Consider the following 19,327-nt stretch of genomic DNA (forward strand, 5'->3'; position numbering starts at 1 on the left):
TGGTGGAATATAAACGGCAGTGGCGATGACCGAGGAAAACTCCCTCGGCAGGTAGAAAGGCCGGCAAATGATAGTTAAATGTTCCAAGTGAGGCGAGCAGGATCGCGAAAGAATGGAGATGTTCCTAGGATCGCACCATTTCTTGTTTATCATGAAACACACTCCACCGCCTTTAGATTTCCCGGTCTCGGCTGTTCTGTCCATCCGAAAAACAGAGAAGTTCTCGGACGGCGTCACGGCTGTATCCGGGACCGCTGGCGTGAGCCATGTTTCGGACAGACAATAGATGTTGCAGTCTCTCATGTCCCGTTGAAAACTTATCCTGGCTCTAAGATCGTCCATCTTATTCTCCAAGGATTGGACATTTGCGAGCAAAATGCTCGGGAGAGGAGGACTGAATGCTCTTTTTCTCAGTCTGTTGCGGATCCCAGCGCGTTTCCCGCGGTGTTTTTTGAATCTTCGCCGTCGACTCGAGTGGCCATTGTTCAACTCGGCGTCCCGGCGAATCTCAGATGGAAGATTGGAGAAAGTGTCCTGAAACAGGTCAGTGTAGCGGTAACCAAATTCCAGAAGTGTTTTGCTGTCGTAACAGATCAAAGCAGATGATCCGTTGGAAAAAATAGAGAGTAAAAGAGAGTAGAATAATAAATAAAAGCAAAGTCTTACCTTTTATGGGTTTGACACACGATCCGAATCATGATTCGACTCGCTGATTCATAACGCTTCGAAGCTTTTGTTTTGAAATCTGTCATCACTATATAAGTCGTTATTTAGGGTTTTTTTGCGCACAAAAACTATTCTCGTCGCTTCATAAAGTTATTGTAGAACCACTGTAGTGAGATGGACTTTGTAACGACGTCTTTAGTACCTTTTATGGGTCTTGAGAGTGTACAGTGCATTGTGCCAATGGAGGCCTTTCTGAGCGATCGGATTTCAACTAAAATATCTTCATTTGTGTTCCGAAGATGAACGGAGGTCTTACGGGTGTCGAACGACATGAGGGGAAGTAATTAATGACAGAATTTTCATTTTTGGGTGAACTAACCCTTTAAGTACAAGAAGGAGATAAAAAACCAATACAAACATTTTGGCTGTCTGCCTTCATCAGTGTAACAATTCACTGTTTATCAGTAGTTATAAAATAATAAAAATCTTCAGGTGATCATAATTTAACAATCAATCCAGGCTCCAGTTCAACTCCATCTAAAAATAGTAATGACAATAATGATAATGGAAACAATAACACATCAGGCAAAAAAAATACCATTCATAAAAATTGTGCCCTCCCACAAAATAAACAAACACAAAATAAAACACAAAAACTAATTTAGATCAAGATCCTCATTTAAACCCAAAGGAGAAATAGGCCTGGTTTCACAGACAGCAGGGCTTAGACTAAGCCATGATTAGGCCATAGTTCAATTAAGTAATTTAAGTATCTTTTATAAACGTTCCTTTGGAAAAAAAAACATTATTGGTGTGCATCTTGAGACAATGGCAATGACATATTAAAATAAGTCAGTGCAAGTTGCTTTCAGTTAAAACAGTCCAAACATGCATTTTAGTCTAGGACTAGCTTCAGCTTTGTCTGTGAAACCAAGTTTAGTCTGTAAATAAAACATCCAAAACGCCTCCTTTTTTATCAATATCTCCACCATTGCGGGATTACATCACTTTTTCTATACCTATACATTTAAGTTGTTCAATACTATGATTATAATCAATAAAGTGTCTAGCTATCTGAGAGGTACACACACATAATATATATATATAAAATCTTTATTATAAAATGTATATTTATTGGAAACAATTATATTAACAGCAATAAGAAGAAATTCATGTTGTCGCGCATTGCAATATGGTAACATTCTAAGTGAAAATAATGAGGAAATTACGCTGTCTTTCATTGCTCATTTTGCCAAGTGTGTTCCAAACGGCTTCAATGACACACAAGTGCCCTCCTTCCTTCAAGGGCTCTGGGCATAGGGATGCTCACTTCTGATTGGAATTTGCCCTATGACTTAAAGTTAGTATGCCTGGTTTAATTTGTGGGTGTGTGTGGTTGTGGGACATGCTAGTGAGATCCTGTCCCTCTGAGCACACTCTCATCTTCAATTATTTTAGCTCAGTCATCCTGAATGCCGCTGACAGGATTAGCATTGCTCAAGCAAATGTCAGAATCACAAATGTCACTCACAAAGGCAACATTGTCTTTATTTACGCAAAACAATTTGCTTCTTTTTTTGGCAGCGAGGTCACATGAAAAAAACAAAACAGTTTTTAGTTGGCCAGATGAATAGAAGGGTAGAAGCGCGGGGCCAGCAATGGAAAATGTGGGGATTGTTTGATCAGGCAAAGATGCGAGGGCTGATGGCTGCCAAAATCCAGCGCCCGAAGCGCTTGTATTCCGTCACGCAAGAGGAAGCAGTGCCTCTGAACGCCAGGTTTGTTAGCGGTGCCTGAGAAATGCTTTCTGATGTGAGCAACAGCCTTGCCTCATTGCTACTTAAAAATCTGATGTTTTTTATTATCATATGGCTTGATGAATTGGCAAATAATCAGCTTTATTCTTGATATGTTTGTTTGGTCTTCAGACCTTCATAAGAGCCGCTAATTAATGCACCAGATGCTTAAAAGTGCTGCTTTGGCCTGTCTAATTGGCTAACGTATTTTCCCAGCCAAGCAAAGAGGGAATACCTATAGTGAATTTCCAGGAAAAGTACAAAAAAACACCTCGAAACTCAGCTCAGATAGACGGGATTCCCCTGAGTGATCTTACATCTGCTCGTCTTACTCTACAGGCATTATCAACCAAGCAGCAGCCGCATAAAAGAATACAAGCATTTCCATTCTGTTAATGTTCCTGACTGAACCGAGCTCCGTCTCACCCAGCCCCAGGACATTTCCTGGCCTTCTGCATATTCGGCAACATCGCAAGCTGTGCAATGGCGGGGGTGTTTAAGTTGAAAACCATCTCCCCAGAACCTTTAGCTCTCTGCCACCCCAGGTTAGAGCATGTCACTTTAGTTCATGTGCTGTAGTGGCAGTTTGCCTTTATGAACGTCACTCGTGGGGATGTGAAGTTGTCCAATTGTGCCTTGTGAAGGGGGGAGCTGTCACTAAACGAAGGCAAAGTTTCTGAGGTTATAGCAGGGTTCTTGTTGACACAGTAAACATATGCCATGCACTTGAAGATTAAGCAATGGTTGTGGCATGTTTGAGCCCTTCAGCTTTAACAAGATAAATATGATAAAATAACAACTCGGTTTGTGCCTTCAATGCTAGAAACAGCCTGACACTATGAATTAGCAGCCACCACCTGTGAATGTCTGGCTTTGTTAGCACTCTGTGATGCCTACAAGAGGTTTGCATAATGTTAGCATATACGCTATAAAACCTGTAATTTCATTGAAAGCTTCGCATGGCATGCTTGAAGGTATTGTTTCATCCTTGTTTAATGAGAGAAAACACAGTGAAAAACAATATTGACTTACAGCAAATGTAATTCTATAATTCCAGTTTCAAGTAAAACTCCAAGAGACGTCCGTCACACTGATAAGGTGGCTGCTGATAAAGCATTTGTGTTTGTCTTGAAGAGAAAAAAAGATAAGAAGTGCATTTAATTAGGACCTCAATGTGGTCAAAACAGCCTCCGGCTCTAAAATGTCTATAAAATCTTGATTACAGTCCTCCGATAACAACAGCTTTAATAACAAGATTGAATTAATAGAAATTTCACCCTGTTCTCATGGAAAAAAGGTATATTCAGAAGCAAGCTAACCTGTAATGAGTTGTCATTCAAATGCAATGATTTTTAGTGAGATGCACCTAAATTCTTTAATTAAAATGTGTTACATTTATATACACTCTTAAAAAAAAAGGTTCAATATGGCACCAAAAATGGTTCTTTGCTCGTAATCATAGCGGAACCTTTTTAAGTGCTGAATAGCACCAATTTTGGTGCTTCAGTGGTTCTTCAGCGGGTCTTCACAGGTTCTTCACCGGTTCTTTGACTAAGGTTTGCTGTGATCGTAGCTACCATTTACAGAACATGTTAAGATATGATGCTATATAGCACCGAAAGTGGTTCCTCTATGATTACGACGAAGAACCATTTTTGGTGCCATATAGAACCTTTTTTTTTTAGAGTGGCATGCTTAGAGTGGCATGCTATAGCGCTTTTCTGGGTACTTAAAGCGCATTACATATAGAAGGAAGGAATTTCCTTAACCACCACCGATGTGCAGCATCCACTTTGATGATAATGCGACGGCAGCCATATTGTGCCAGAACACCAACCACACACCAGCTGATTTGTGGAGAGGAGACAGAGTGATGAAGCCAATCAGGATAGGGGGATGATTAGGAGGCCATGATGGACAGGGGCCAATGGGCAAATTTGGCCAGGATGCGATAATTAATTCCATGGAACGATTTTCCCAATGAAATGTGTTAAAAGACTGAGGCTTCAGAGATTCTTAGCAACATTCACAAATCTCAATGCAAACAATGCCCATCTCTCTTATTTTCACATGCGTTTCCGTGGTTGCAATGAATCCAGTGGGCACTAAGCCCACAAACAAGCCATGTTACCATGGTGAATGTTACCACAGAGATGCAGAACCTATGCACGTCTCATCGGCACGTTGATTCCATCAGTGTCCACCTCTATCCTCCCCTGCAGGGGAATAGCAAATTAAATAAAATGGCATGATGAATACATCAAAGCGGCTTGATTAAAAAGGAAAGGATTAACCAGAGTCTATATATAAAGACTGAGAGACTGAAGAATGATGGGAAAGACAATATAGCAATTTAACGGAATTACACTTATTGCCCTGACTGCAGAAGGGCCATGTAAATGATATTAAGGAGGATAAGCTTTTAAACACCTCTGAGACAGACTGCCGCTCTCACAGCTTCATTGGATTATCTCGCCATATCTGATGAAAAATGAGATATTCATGCTTTCTTTGTAAAGAGACATGCACCGTCAGTTCAGGTTTCAGTGCCTGTGCACGCGTGTCAGCTTGTGTTGTGAAGTGGGATGATCTTTGTGAACATGTGTCCACTTTCACACCATATCACACCTACCTGAACAATCCATCGTTATTGACCTAAAAACAATCGTAGAATAAGATGTGGCCAAAAAAGCATTTATTTCCCATTGACACCTATTGTGATCTTTAGACAGGAACAGTTTAGTGTTGTGTGAGCAACGGGAACAAAGCCCTGCTTTATTTACCCAACAGTGCTCACCCTTTTATCAGAGCTCCACGGAAGCACCTGTGTCTGTGTCAGAGCTGTGAAACCCCGTCATATGTGAAGATGTCTCTAACTCACTTCTCTACCTCCTTCCATGTGCCCTTCAGAAGGTCGCTGATCCTCACAGTGGTGGATAGACTCCACACAAACTGTTTTGTGACAGCGCTGTGCTTCCTCTTATCTAAAACCAGTGCTCTGCCATGACAATGCTGTCTTCAGGAGAACTCCCGGTTGAGTATTTGCTCTTCCGCAAGTAAAAGCTTAGGGGGACTTATCTACTCATGCGTGATTACCATTTTAATAGGTTTATTTTCAAGTCAGGCTTTTGTGGTTTTAAAAAGCATGTGAAAGGTAGAAAACTCTTCGTTTGACAAAGCTCGGGGTAAATGTATGGCTCCTATAATGAACACTGGTAAAAATGATGTGTTGGATTTACTTAAAATATATATGCACCATTTTTGCATCATACTTTTTAAGTAAACCCAACTTGGAATAATTTTACTTAAAATTAACAAGAAAACCTTTGTTATATGTACTTAAATATTTGAGTTCCCTCAACATTCTTAACTTAAAAATATATGTTACATGATAGAATCTACTAAGTAATGTTAAGTAAACACAACTTGCACATACTTGCATGTTACACATATTTTTAAGTAAAGAATGTTGAGTGAACTCAAATATTTAAGTACATATAACAAAGGTTTTCTTGTTAATTTTAGGTAAAAATTTTCAAAGTTGGGTTTACTTAAAAAGTATGATGCAAAAATGGTGCATATATATTTTAAGTAAATCCAACATATTTTTTTACTTAAAAATGTAAGTGCTTACTGCACTGCTCCAGTACATTCAATGTCTTAAAATAAATTAGACATGCAAATCACAAAATTAAGCATTTCACTTTATTTTTTTAACACAGGTTGCAAAGCAATTGTGAAGCCTGAAACCACATATCAGGAATGTACAACAAAATTTGGCAAATCGGCAAATGAAAGCTCACTTCCAACAGGCCACTTCCTTGATTTTTCACACTTTGCAATGTTTTTTCCAACATTTACTTTTGGAACATGCAAGGAATAAAACTAGTACAAAACCAAAGCATTTTCTTTCTTTCTTTTTTGTAAGACAGAGATTGCAATCTTCACAATAGGTCACTTCCTTGATTTTTTTTTTCACTCTTTGCATCACTTTTTTAAATATTCTGGGGCTGTTAAACGATAAATCACATCCAAAATAAAAGTTTGTGTTTACATAATATATATGTGTGTGCTTTGTATAATTATTAGTTATATAAAAATACACATACATGCATGTGTATATTTTTTATATAAAATATTTATATTTATATATATAATATAAATATATATGCAGTATATACATGCAACTATTTCTTTAATATATATATGTATGTGTGTGTATTCAAATATGCATAACAATTATACACAGTACACACACATATTATGTAAACACAAACTTTTATATCGGATGTGATTAATTGCGATTAATCGTTTAACAGCCCTAACATATTCAAATTTTTCCAAAACAAAAATGTACTTTTGGAAAATGCTACGAACTTCCTGAGAATAAAACAAGACTGCAATCAAATGTTTGCATATTAACACTTTACTAGAACCAGATGCGTATGGCTAAACATGTTTTGTGACTCAAAGATATTTGGAGTCGTAATGGTCAGAACAACACCATCAATATATTTTATTTCAGCAACGAAGCCTGTTCTTCAGAGAGTAAACCTTTGGAGAAAGTTTGCCACTGTCTAGTTCCAGTAGAATTTTCTGAAAAAATTCAAATGAGTATCTGAGCTCTTTGGGCTAACTCAGATTAATTGCGTAAATTAGGCCAAGTAGAAAAACACAAGCCTTCGCAACACCTGCCAACCCTGTCATCACCTCTATGCCTTCCAGCACTATCCCAGTCTGTAAAGGATCATCTGTTGAGCCACTTTTCGTGATGATCCTCAATGTGAGCTGTCCCAGTTCCTCCTCGTTCCCATGAGTATCCTTAATAAAAAATAAAAAAGCAAATGTACATTTTCTTGCAACCACTTGGTATTATTCAGATTGTTGCAAAAAATACATTGTATTGAAATAACAAAATGAGACAATGTTTTAAAAATGTACGCACACACATACATACATATATATATATATATATATATATATATATATATATATATATATATATATATATATATATATATATATATATATATATATTAAATAAAGTACTAAGTCTCTCACAGCCTATAATTTGATTTATATCAAATTTGATTTAAATTAATTAATTGCCATTATACAAGTCGTTTATTTAGGTTTGGAGTACAACTTGGCTCTTGTATGTTTTTATATGCTCACCTGATAATGTTTGATGAGATTCTCAGGATTTTCAGAGAGGTAGACAATTAAGCATCGAATGACAACTTCTCTACGTTTTTCGACAGGACTTGTCTGAAAGGTACATAAAACAAAATTGCGGCTTTTTTAATCCAATTTTACAGAGACCAACTCATCTCCATTGACGGTGTAACTGCTGATGGCAAATGGAGTTAGAAGCTACATTTATTTAGAAAGAGAACAGAAAAATCTGCTCAAGTTCTGCTGCTATACACCACAACAAATTAATGATGCCAACAAACTAGGATTGTCAAAAGTACCAGTATTCAGGTACCAAGTCGGTACTAAAATTTAAAAAATGTGACAATACCAGCATTTCCCCCAAGCATTTTGAGTGCTGTTGAGCGGATTAACTTAAACACCTATGATTGGCCGTTGTGTTCACATGCTCAACAGATATGTCTGTGATTGGCTACAGTGATCAATACTTTAAAAACATGTTGTAATCTTTCTTACACTCTCTTTCTCTACACTCTTTCTTACAGAGTGCTTACACAGATACACATATGAGCGTTTGAAAGCAGCCATCTATCAGCGGGCTTCCGTGCGTTGATCACTGTAGCCAATCACAGACATCTCTGTTGAGCATGTAAACACAATGGCCAATCAGAGGCGTTTAAGTTAGTCAGAATCTGCTCAACAGAGCTCAAAATACCAGGGGGAAATGCTGGTATAAGGGTCACATTTTTAACATTTCAGTAACGACTTGTTACTGAAGTACCAGTACTTTGACAACCCTACAACAAACTAGTAGCCACGTACTTGGTTTAGCATAGTCAAAATTTCACCAATTTGCTGTCCAGCATTTCCTCCCTTGGTGCGAAACAAAGACAGGAGTGCATCCGTGTGTTTATCCAGGTTTGCCATGAATGTTGTTTCCAACTCAACAGCTGTTAACCTCCTGAATTCTTCTTTGACCTAAAAAGACAACAATACATTACTCAAAAAACTATGGGCATCTAATAATTTTTGACTTTTCAGTCTGAGTTAAAGGGATAGTTCACCCTAAAATGAAAATTGTGTCATGATTTACTCACCCTCAAGTTGTTCCAAACCTGAGTTTCTTTGTTCTGCTGAACACAAAAGATGATATTTTGAAGAATGTTTGTAACAAAGCAGATAGAACAACCATTGACTACCATAGTATTCTTTTTCCCTACTATGGTAGTCAATGGTTGCTCTATCTGCTTGGTTACAAACATTCTTCAAAATATCATCTGTGTTCAGCAGAACAAAGAAACTCATACAGGTTTGGAACAACTTGAGGGTGAGTAAATGATGACAGAATTTTCATTCTAGGGTGAACTATCCCTTTAAATCTCTTTTTTGGCTCAATTTATCTGTAAAAAAAAACATGCCTAATAATTCTGCACACCTGAATATAAGGTGTTTTTCATTTCCAGCCTTCATGAACAATTATATGTCACTTATACATTATTAAATACTAAATGAATAGTTGTTATTAAGTTTAATGTGGTTTGGAATTGGTAAAATGTGCCTGGAAAAAAAAAATATGATCAGAAAATCAACGTGCCTAATAATTCTGCACACAGTGTAAATCAATTAAAAATACTATTTGACCAGAGGAAAAGATTGAGAAAAACTTTCTTTGAAATTTATTTTTGTACTATTTTGATTTATTTATAAAAAAAAATAAAAAAAGGCAGGGAAAGGCTACTGAATAAATTTGAGCAATGTTACGTGATGCATAGAAGTGCATGATGCATTATAATTGTTAAGGCAGGCAACATATTCACTTAATATTGTACTTTTTACAGTTTAGTAAGACTGTAAATTGTAATAAGGGCCAATAGTATAAATTAGATGCTATATTATTTTATTGTTGACTGTATAATCTGTATTTTTTGAAGACATATGCAGATAGCCTAAGAGATCACGTTCCTCCCACGATTCTGAAAACATTAAACAGCCAAATAAAATAAAATCTATCTACAAAAAATTAATACTAATGTGACCATAATTTCGATGGTTTAGACAGAGTCGTCGTTGTCATTTAGGGATAATATTGCGTGTGTGTTTGAATCGAGATCGCAATTATTTAATTATTAATCGTTCATGATGCATTTTTGAATATAATATTTGTACCAGATCTCAAAAGTAACCCGCACCCAGGCCGTCCCCCTTTCCCGCGATCCATGTACAGAGAACATAAGAATATGAATGTGCAAGATACAATTTTCACATTTGAACACTCATATGCATATATAATAATATACTTAAAAATACGTGACAATAACGTAAAGTAGGTCTACATATTTCTCCGTGGGGGAGCCTCTCAATACCTCCGTACGAATCGTCCGTATCTTTATGCAATTTGAATGCATATGGCCTACGTGCCAAGTGCCAACGCAATATAGGCTACTACGGGGGAAAAAATATATAAATACTGACCACTATTAACACTTAACCATACATTCGATGGAAGCACACTCGTTTAAGAAAAATAACTTACTCACGGCTCGCGTGCAAACTCGTTTATCCTTTCGTTCATCCATGTACAAAGTAACTCAACGTTTTCATTAGTATTCGTTAGTAACACGTGTCTAATTGTAGAAGCAAATTCGTAACAATTCAGAAGTGAGTTTAAAATTCATTTCTTGAGCATAAACGCAATCAACGAGTATGTAAAAAAAAAAAAAGTTACACTCACCCCTAGCGTCTTCATCAAGTGCGTTTCACTGAAGTGCAATCTTCACCCACTAAAATAAACATGTGTTTATTAATGTTAAAACGTCAATATTGAATATTTGACTTATAAGTAACTATAGTTTATAGAAAGTTATGCTTACCTTTTTTTTTTCACCGTCTTCACATGTGCTTCACAAAATGGCTCCAATTTTTGACTGGAAAGGCATATCACGTGAAATTTCATGTCACGTGGCTCACTCATATACTTATAATTTTCTGCTAGATTTACTTAATTTTGGCGTAATTGTAATATTAGTTGATGTGAATTAGGTTTTTCCATTTTATTTATGCATACACTTAAGTTCACCTTGTAACTTATATTTTTGTGTTACACGGACTATATATGTTATGTATAAAGTTGAAACTTTTAAAGGTTGAAAAGTTATGAATAATAAAATTTTTGTGTTTAATCTATTTAGTTTTATAAGTAATGGTTGTTCAGCCAACGAATCGTTTTTTTCAGTGAAGATAGATTTATTCTTTGCTGTTTTTCTTTATTCGGCATGTACAGTATTTCATATGAGGGTATTTATTCAACTGTGGGCACTTTTGGCCAAGTAGAAGTCTTTGAAAACACACTCTCACTGGTTATTTTTCTTCTTTTTTTTTCTGAAATCATTGATGTTGAAATATTAGAATATATTGTATTGATGTACAGTAAAATATTAATAGTAATATTTTATATAATAGCATATATTTTAATACTTGTATTATAATATATTACTTATGCACAATTACATATTAGAATATATAATATGTGAATACTGTTTTATTATGCATATATAATGTAGTTATATAATATTTATAATACAAACTTTATATTGCTAACTTTTGAGAAAAAGCTTTATTAAGGATATGGTTCATGTGGTGGAAATTATGCTGTGGAGTTGTAATTGATTTTTCCTTTTTAAATATTAGAATATTTGAAATATTTAATATTAAATAGTTGTGTCATAATTTACTATTAAAAGTCTGGGTCTAATAATAATAATAAGTAAAATTATACATAAACGGCATTTGAAGATTAGCCAAGTTAAATAATTAAGGTTTGGTTGTGTGCAGGCAGGAAGGCAAAGACAGGTAAATACAGTTCTCAAACATAGTTTAATATAACATACTCAAAGTAGGCAGACAGGCAATAGCACAACACAACTAACATAGCGGTGACCGGTCAAAGACTGAGGCCCCGTCCACACGAATCCAGAGCTCTCCCTATCCAATCTTTTTTTCCCCTCGTTTCAAGAAATATCTGCGTACACTCAAGAGCACTGAAACCGACTCAAAACAATGTAGTATACATGCCAGGCCAGTATGGGGCGCTGTAATTCTGCCACAGACGTACACTAAAAATGGAGAAGAAGAGTTGTGACTAGAAGGGGTAAAGCAATGGTAGGAAGGGAGGCAAAATCTCACAATAAAATAACAATAAATACATTTGCTACTTACCAGATGTGTTTTATTAACGCCTACACCCACCCAACCCTAAACCTACTCGTACAATAATGCAAATACAGTAATTAAATGATGCAATATTGATGTGCCCAGTGCCCGTAGTTGTATTCCTTTCTAGTCTTTCCCGTGTGGGACGTGGTGTGATGACATCACCGTTTCACAAAATATACTGATTGGCTGTACACACGAAAACGCAAGGGTGTCGTTTTCAGATTTATCCACTCTGGGACCCGTTTAAAAATAATATCGGATTCACGCTCACAAAACGCTGGATCCATATGGCCAAAATGCTGATACAGTACAAATTTTGTACGTATACAGCTAAACACGTACGTCTCCATGTGGACGGGGCCTGAGTGAACAAGAGGAACTTAAGTAGAAAACAGAAACGAGGTGATTAAACAGACACAGCTGAACTGAATGAACTCATAATGACAGTGACCATGGAGATAGACGAGTGGCGGGGAACTGAACAAAGAAACATGTGACAAATGAAAACACAACTGAAAGTCCATGAACAAAACTAAAACAAACTGAACATAACTGTGATAATGGTAAAATGCTTCTAAAAAACGCTTTTATGCAGTTTGAAATCTGTTCATTTAAATAGAAGTCAAGCCCAAGGACATTTTTATGCCCAAAACTGAAGAAACACTTGTTGAATTGGGGGGGATCCAGTCCTTGTTTGTGTGCTGAATTTGATCAGTGGGGTTGTCTCGCAAACAAATATCTTGAATGGTGAAGTGGGCATCAGTCAATGTCATTCAACAAATAAAATCATTCTGTTGCAATGCTCACTCTCCGCTCTCCATCCACAAACCCAGACAGATACATATGAATATGTATTGGTCATATGATAATACAAAAGCGGATTTCTTAACAGCACTTTTTTGACAGGGATGATGGGTAAGGAGCAATACTGTTTCCAATACTGGTCTTATCTCAGCCTCCAAATCCATCAATAATAGTAAAGGCTGTCAGGATCAGATAGGGCCTTATTTATGGAGGTTGTCACAGGATCTTGAGGAGGGATGACAGTATCTTTGTGTAAATGTGTGTGTTGTACAGTATGTGGGTGTGTGAATGTGGGTAGTATATCTAGCACCCACATGCAAGACACGAGCTCAGTCTGTTATGTTGGAGCTGTTTGACAGGGAGGAAAAGAATACCACCACGCACAACCCACTCGCAGACACGCTTTCCTGCACAAACAAGCTCTCCTGTTTATTCCAACTTACATCCACATACCTTGAAAGCTGAAGTGTAGTTTCTGCTCAACGAGAATCACAAAATGCTATTGGGAAAATGACTGATTGTTTTCAAACAGGTTTCCCTGTGATCACTCTGCCAATGGTCAGGCAAGTAGAGCGCTCTGCCCCAGAACTCACACCATTGGCTGATCCGCTGTTGCCATGCTAGGCAGGTCGGAATTCTCAAACAAATAGAGTTACGTTTTGATAGGGTCACAGAGACACCGTGTTTACGCTTTTCTGGGAAATCATCACCACTAATGGTTTGCTTTTAGTCGTCTCTGCATATTAAGCTGAGACAGGCGTGTTTTAACATCGGAAAAATTACACACTTCAGCTTTAATTAACAAACTGGGCGGTAGTCAAAAGCAAGTCCTGTTCATTGCCTTGGCCTCCTTCAGGGGAAATATATCCTCTCTCCTTTTCTCTCAAGCTGTAATTTAACCAACAGGAGCATGATCATTGATGCCAAGCAACATGTCCTTGAATGATAATGAAAAAACATGAAGCAGATGCAGAAATTCTAGTTTACAATGTTGTTTACTCTGTAGGCACCTCGACTGTCATAAACACATGCGCGCACATTGATTTTCCTTTCCTCCAATATCAAGTAAACGATGCATGAAATCATTTGTTGGATTGTTTTCGCGGCATACTCCTAAAAGCTCTACTGTATTGTCTACCAGAAAAGGGGAGAAAGGGGAAAAACATACAAATAGGCTGCCAACAGTCACAGCCATCATTCTGCCGTCAACACGTGAGTCAGTGTTAACCAGGCGTTGAGCTAACAGAAGGCAGAAAGAGATGAGACCGCACAACGTGCTCCTCACCTGCTTCCGTGACTGTAATTACAGTCTAACCATGTTTTTCCCTCTTTGCTGGCAGTTTTCAGTCTCATTCCTTTTTCTTTCAGCAAACCTCAGTCATGCTTCCTCAAGCCAGACACATAGACAGGATTGAGTCTAGGCAGCTGCCGCACCGGATCCGGCGCACACTGCAAACAAAGCCAGATTAAACAACATCAAGATCATTCTGTTAAGGGTGTTTTGATGCTTCTCGGCCTCTATGCTTGTTGTTTCCTTTTGTGAACTGTCATTATCATGGTATACCTCATCAAAATTATGTTAGCGTTGCACAGGAAAGAGATGTGATCACAGAGGCAGATCTCAGAATTGGGCAATTTTCAGGTAAACGTGTGAATAAAAGATGTGATGTTGCTGGAAAATGGAAAATGAGCCTGTTTGCAGCATTGGAGGTGTGTTGTATTTGTATTCACACATGGGAAAACAACAGTTGTTGGTTTAAAATGGAGAGAGAGATTAGAAGATGTCTAAAAAGCTTTTGCTATAGAGGGCAGCTGGTGTTCTTTGTGGTTCTTCTACACACAGATTCAGAGCACATTGCCACTTTTGGAAGAAGTCCCCTGTTTCACATAGATCTCACACAGTAAGAGTCTAGTCAAATGCCTTCGTCTTTTCCATACGGTCCCATAGCTCAGTGGGGATGTGACATAAATGTCAAGACTGTGTTATCTGTGTGAGTGCAGGCACCACTGAGCTCTGGACAGACCCGCCCTGTTATCCCTATTTTTCTTCTCTTTTTTTTCTTCTCCATAATCACCCCTCCCTCCTTTACTTCCTCATCTTTTTCTGCATGAGGCTAATTTATAACATTTCCGGGTATTCTGATTTCTAAGGTTGAGTCAATCTCTCTGTGAAAATGACAATGATGGATGGACACGTGGACGCAGATCTATACTCCAAATGGGTTGGCATGACATATCAAGCAGTGACAGTAGTGCCCTGCAGTGTCATGCTCCATCTAGAACTATTAAAAAAAATGCTTCTTGTATAATTAGATAAATGTGCTTTTTATGACTTGATATTAGTTGAGAGATTGCATTGAATATTTGTACTCTTAAAATATATTTGTCACACCACAGGACTATTTAAATGGTTTAGCTCACCCCAAAATGAAAATGCTGTCATTATTTACTCACACTTTGAAAAAAAAAATTTCTCCATGCAATTTAAATAAATGGGATCCACTTTAAAAAAAAATGTCCCCCTAAAATATCTCCTTTTGAGTGTGTAAATGATGACATATTTTTAATGTTTTGGGTAAACTATGCCTTCAAATGACCTGCAGAAACAGAGGGTGATTAAAAATGAAAGGGTGAAATATTTGCAAATGTATTAAAAATAAAAAGACAAAAAATTCACATGTACATACAGTAAGTATGTTTACTGTATAAAATTGAGCTCAAGTGCATCCTGTTTCCACTGATCATCCACTGATCATCCATGTCTCTACAACTTGATTGGAGTCAACCTGTGGTAAATTCAGTGCATGTCAGAGCACAAACCAAGCCAGGACATCCAAGGAATTGTCTTTAGACCTCAGAGACAGGATTGTATCGAGGCACAGATCTGGGGAAGGGTACAGAACAATTTCTGCAGCATTGAAGGTACCAATGAGCACAGTGGCCGCTGTCACCTGGCCAAACTGAACGATCGGGGGAGAAGGGCCTTAGTCAGGGAGGTGACCAAGAACCTGATGATCAATCAGACAGAGCTCCAGCATTTATCTGTGGAGAGAGGAGAACCTTCCAGAAGAACCACCAACTCTGCAGCACTCACCCAATCAGGCCTGTATGGTAGAGTGGCCAGACGTAGCCACTCCTCAGTAAAAGGCACATGACAGCCCATCTGGAGTTTGCCAAAATGCACCTGAAGGACTCTCAGACAATGAGAAACTAAATTCTCTGGTCTGATGAAACAAAGATTGAACTCTTTGGCCTGAATGGCAAGCATCATGTCTGGAGGAAACCAGGCACCGCTCATCACCTGGCCACAATCATCACCAAGCATGGTGATGGCAGCATCATGATGTGGGGATGTTTTTCAGCGGCAGGAACTGGGAGACTAGTCAGGATCGAGGGAAAGATGAATGCAGCAATGTACAGAGACTTGATGAAAACCAGCTCCAGAGCGCTCTGGACCTCAGACTGCGGCAAAGGTTCATCTTCCAATAGGACAACGACCCTTAGCACACACCCAAGATAACAAAGGAGTGGCTACGGGACAACTCTGTGAATGTCCTTGAGTGGCCCAGCCAGAGCCCAGACTTGAACCCGATTGAACATCTCTGGAGAGGTCTGAAAATGGCTGTGCACCAACACTCCCCAATGGGAGAAACTGCCTTTTGAGGAAGATAATTAATTTAATCAATTTTGGAATAAGGCTGTAACATAACAAAATGTGGAAAAAGTGAAGCGCTGTGAATACTTCCCGGATGCACTGTAAAAATATAAACTAAACTGTGTGTTATAAGTGTAAACCCTAAGTTATTCGGATAAAATGTCTTCTGTGATTGGTAGGTTTAGGGTTAGGGGATAGAATATGCAGTTTGTACAGTATAAAATCAATATGTCAATGGTGTGTGTGTTCATTCTGGTGTTCCAACTTTATGTCTTATAAAATTACATCCCCCAACCCCTAATATTGATGAAAATAATCAAAGTGTATTACACACACAAGTAATTTATGTTTCTTTATTGAAATATTGAACATTCTTCTTCATTTTTGCAGGTGTAAAGAGGGTTACCGTGGACTTCGTTGTGACCAGTTTGTGCCGAAGACAGACTCCATCTTATCTGATCCAAGTACGTACTTTTGTCACTGAATGTTTTCTCTGAGGGATAAAATGAGGGAATCTTTTTATTTTGTGTGCTTCATACAGGGATACAGGAAAATGTGAATGTGGTTTGGATAAACACAAGGTTATTGAGTTATTTCCATTCCTACTAGCAATGACTAACACAAAGCCCTTCAGCGACAAAATGCTTCACGATACAGCAAACCAAAGATGAGAGAACAATTTACTTGTTGTTTACTTGCTTCCCAGTCTTAGATTTAGAAGTTTCAGTTTCTCTAGCATCAGGTGAGTCTCTTAGCCTCCAGGGCTGAGAGTTCTCCACCGATTTCTCAGAACCGTGTATTGCTTAAGTAGTTAATTATACCTCTCTCTCTAAGTGCTGAAATTGCCATCCCCCTACAATGCCACACTCTCATGAAAATCAAAAAAAGCATTTGCATATGCTATTTTCTCTATAGGAAAGCTGATCTCTAACTCTGCAAGAGCAGATTTTTTTTTAGCATAACAAATGTAGTGCGTAACACGTTTACATTTGTTGTCTGATTCTAACATGGCTCAGAGTGGCAATGTAATGTGATCAAGTGACCATTTTTCATGAAGAGTACATTTCCCCTGTCATTAGGAAATTCCCTGAATGAAAGTAATTGCTTTGCTAATTTTAGGTCGATGCTAAAATCGTTAGCCATTTCTATGCTAGATGAGCTATCAGAGTGTCTCACAGGTTAAAAAACGACAGTAGAGTACAAGTAGTCAAAGGGCAGTTCATAGTCACTGGAAAAGCTGTCAAAGAGAGATGTTTGCTATCTTACAGGTTGGTATTGGAAAGATGTTTGAAACCTCACAAAGCCTTGACTCATAAACCCTTCTTCCTGTGACTCAACTTTCCGAGAGCTATTATACCGACATGAAAAGAAGTCTACAAACCTTGGATGGAGAAAGCAGAGAAAAGAGCTGTCCGGTGCAAGATGAATCTGCAATGAGGCTGTTTCTCAGAATGCCTTGCGTTGTATGAATTGTCAAGCTTTTGGGGGGGGTGATCTTTTACAGCGAGAGATACGGCAACCTAAACTCCCATTTAGTGCACTTTGAGTTGCTGACCCTACTGAGTGGCTGGTAATGGGATCTTTCTGTAGCCTTTCTGCCAGGGTTCACTTAGTGTCCCTGATCCTCTTTCCTATCTGATTTTCTCAATGAGAGCATTCCTATCCCCGTTATCCATCAAACCCCTGAGACGGAGCCCTCATCTCTAGCAGTGCCATCATCTCCTTAACGGATACACCTACACAATCCTGCTGGTATTGCCTCCTCCACCCTCCTGTTGACACCATTTAGCATTGAAGAAATTTTAGGACAGTGCTGTTGCAAATCTGCTAATGGGTGAGCTTTCAGCATCTATAGTTTTTGTTTTTTTTGTTGCTACCACCTATCCAACATTGATAGAGATGATCCAGTTAATTCAGATTATGTGCTTGAATTACAGTCCATTCCTGCCATGAAAACAAACACAACAGGCTTTGGAGCGGCACGCATGAGGAGCAATCACAGTGCTCAATATCTTATGTCAAATTACAGCCTTTACTATTTTTTCATAGTCCATTGTGTTTTCATCTTTAGTCCACCCTGTAGAGGCCAGTGTTTGTTTTTCCCGTTCCTGGTTTGAGCCTGATGTGTTTGGTCCAGTGCATCTTTATTCACTTAACCCACCAAATGAGCCACAAATCACCCCCTGGGGGCGGCTTGGCTTTATCTGCCACCTAGTCTTTTGTCCCCCGAGCTTTTTCACAATCTATCTCTGCTCAACACACTAGCACAAATCATCCGTCGACTGTCTTTTTTGTCTCCATATCGACTACCACATAAGAGATGCGAAAGAGTCTCGCTTCTGCTTGGCCCCTTCCTCCCTCCAGATCCCTGGCAAAGGAAAACACTGCGGGTCAGCGACTGCAGAAACCCCACTGCTTAATATGAGGAATGCTGTTGACTTTCTTTCAACTATTTTGCCTGCACTGTATGAACGGTGGTGTTAGAGGAGTAGGTCACCCAAAATTGAAACCATTTTCTCATTTTTTTCCAAAGCTGCAACTTTCCTTCTTCCACAGAACACAAAAGGGAGAAGAAGAAAAAAACGTTATGCTTTTTTAGGGACTGATGTTTTCAAGCTATAAAAAAATATCATAAAAGTAGTCCATATAAACCATGCATGATAGACCTTAATAAGGGAAGACGCAATACTGAATTTTACATGGAGGAAAATAAGCCTGTGAGAGATAGACTTCCATTCATTTATAAAGGCATTTATAAGGTACACTGTAAAAAATGATTTTCATGATTTTTTATCACAACTTTTAATCTTTGTCAAATCAACTTGATTTGAACTGATTCAGATAACATAATATTTTGAGTTTCTATTTATTAAACCAAACTCCTTCATTGTATTAACTCATATTTTTCATTTAAATTAACCGCAACCAGGTAACTTACTTTTTTAAGTTATTCACCTGAACAATTGGCACTGGCATGTACAATGCATTGAACTTACTGTATCCCTCACAGATTTGTTTCCATTCCTGTTCAAATTAAATA

At 38.1% G+C, this 19,327-nt stretch overlaps 1 protein-coding gene across 2 annotated transcripts in view; it reads left to right on the top strand.

Annotated features, from left to right (window-relative positions):
- The window catches only part of nrg3b (neuregulin 3b), a 216,371-nt gene that overhangs the window by 163,696 nt on the left and 33,348 nt on the right, over positions 1-19,327 (top strand). For both annotated transcript variants that reach the window (XM_079846039.1, XM_079846038.1), the window contains exon 3: positions 16,678-16,751. In XM_079846039.1, coding sequence (XP_079702165.1) covers positions 16,678-16,751 — 74 coding nt within the window. The remainder of the gene's footprint in view (positions 1-16,677; positions 16,752-19,327) is intronic.

This window comes from Gobio gobio (genome assembly GCF_949357685.1).
Source record: "Gobio gobio genome assembly, chromosome: 20".
In the NCBI taxonomy this organism is placed as follows: Eukaryota; Metazoa; Chordata; class Actinopteri; order Cypriniformes; family Gobionidae; genus Gobio; species Gobio gobio.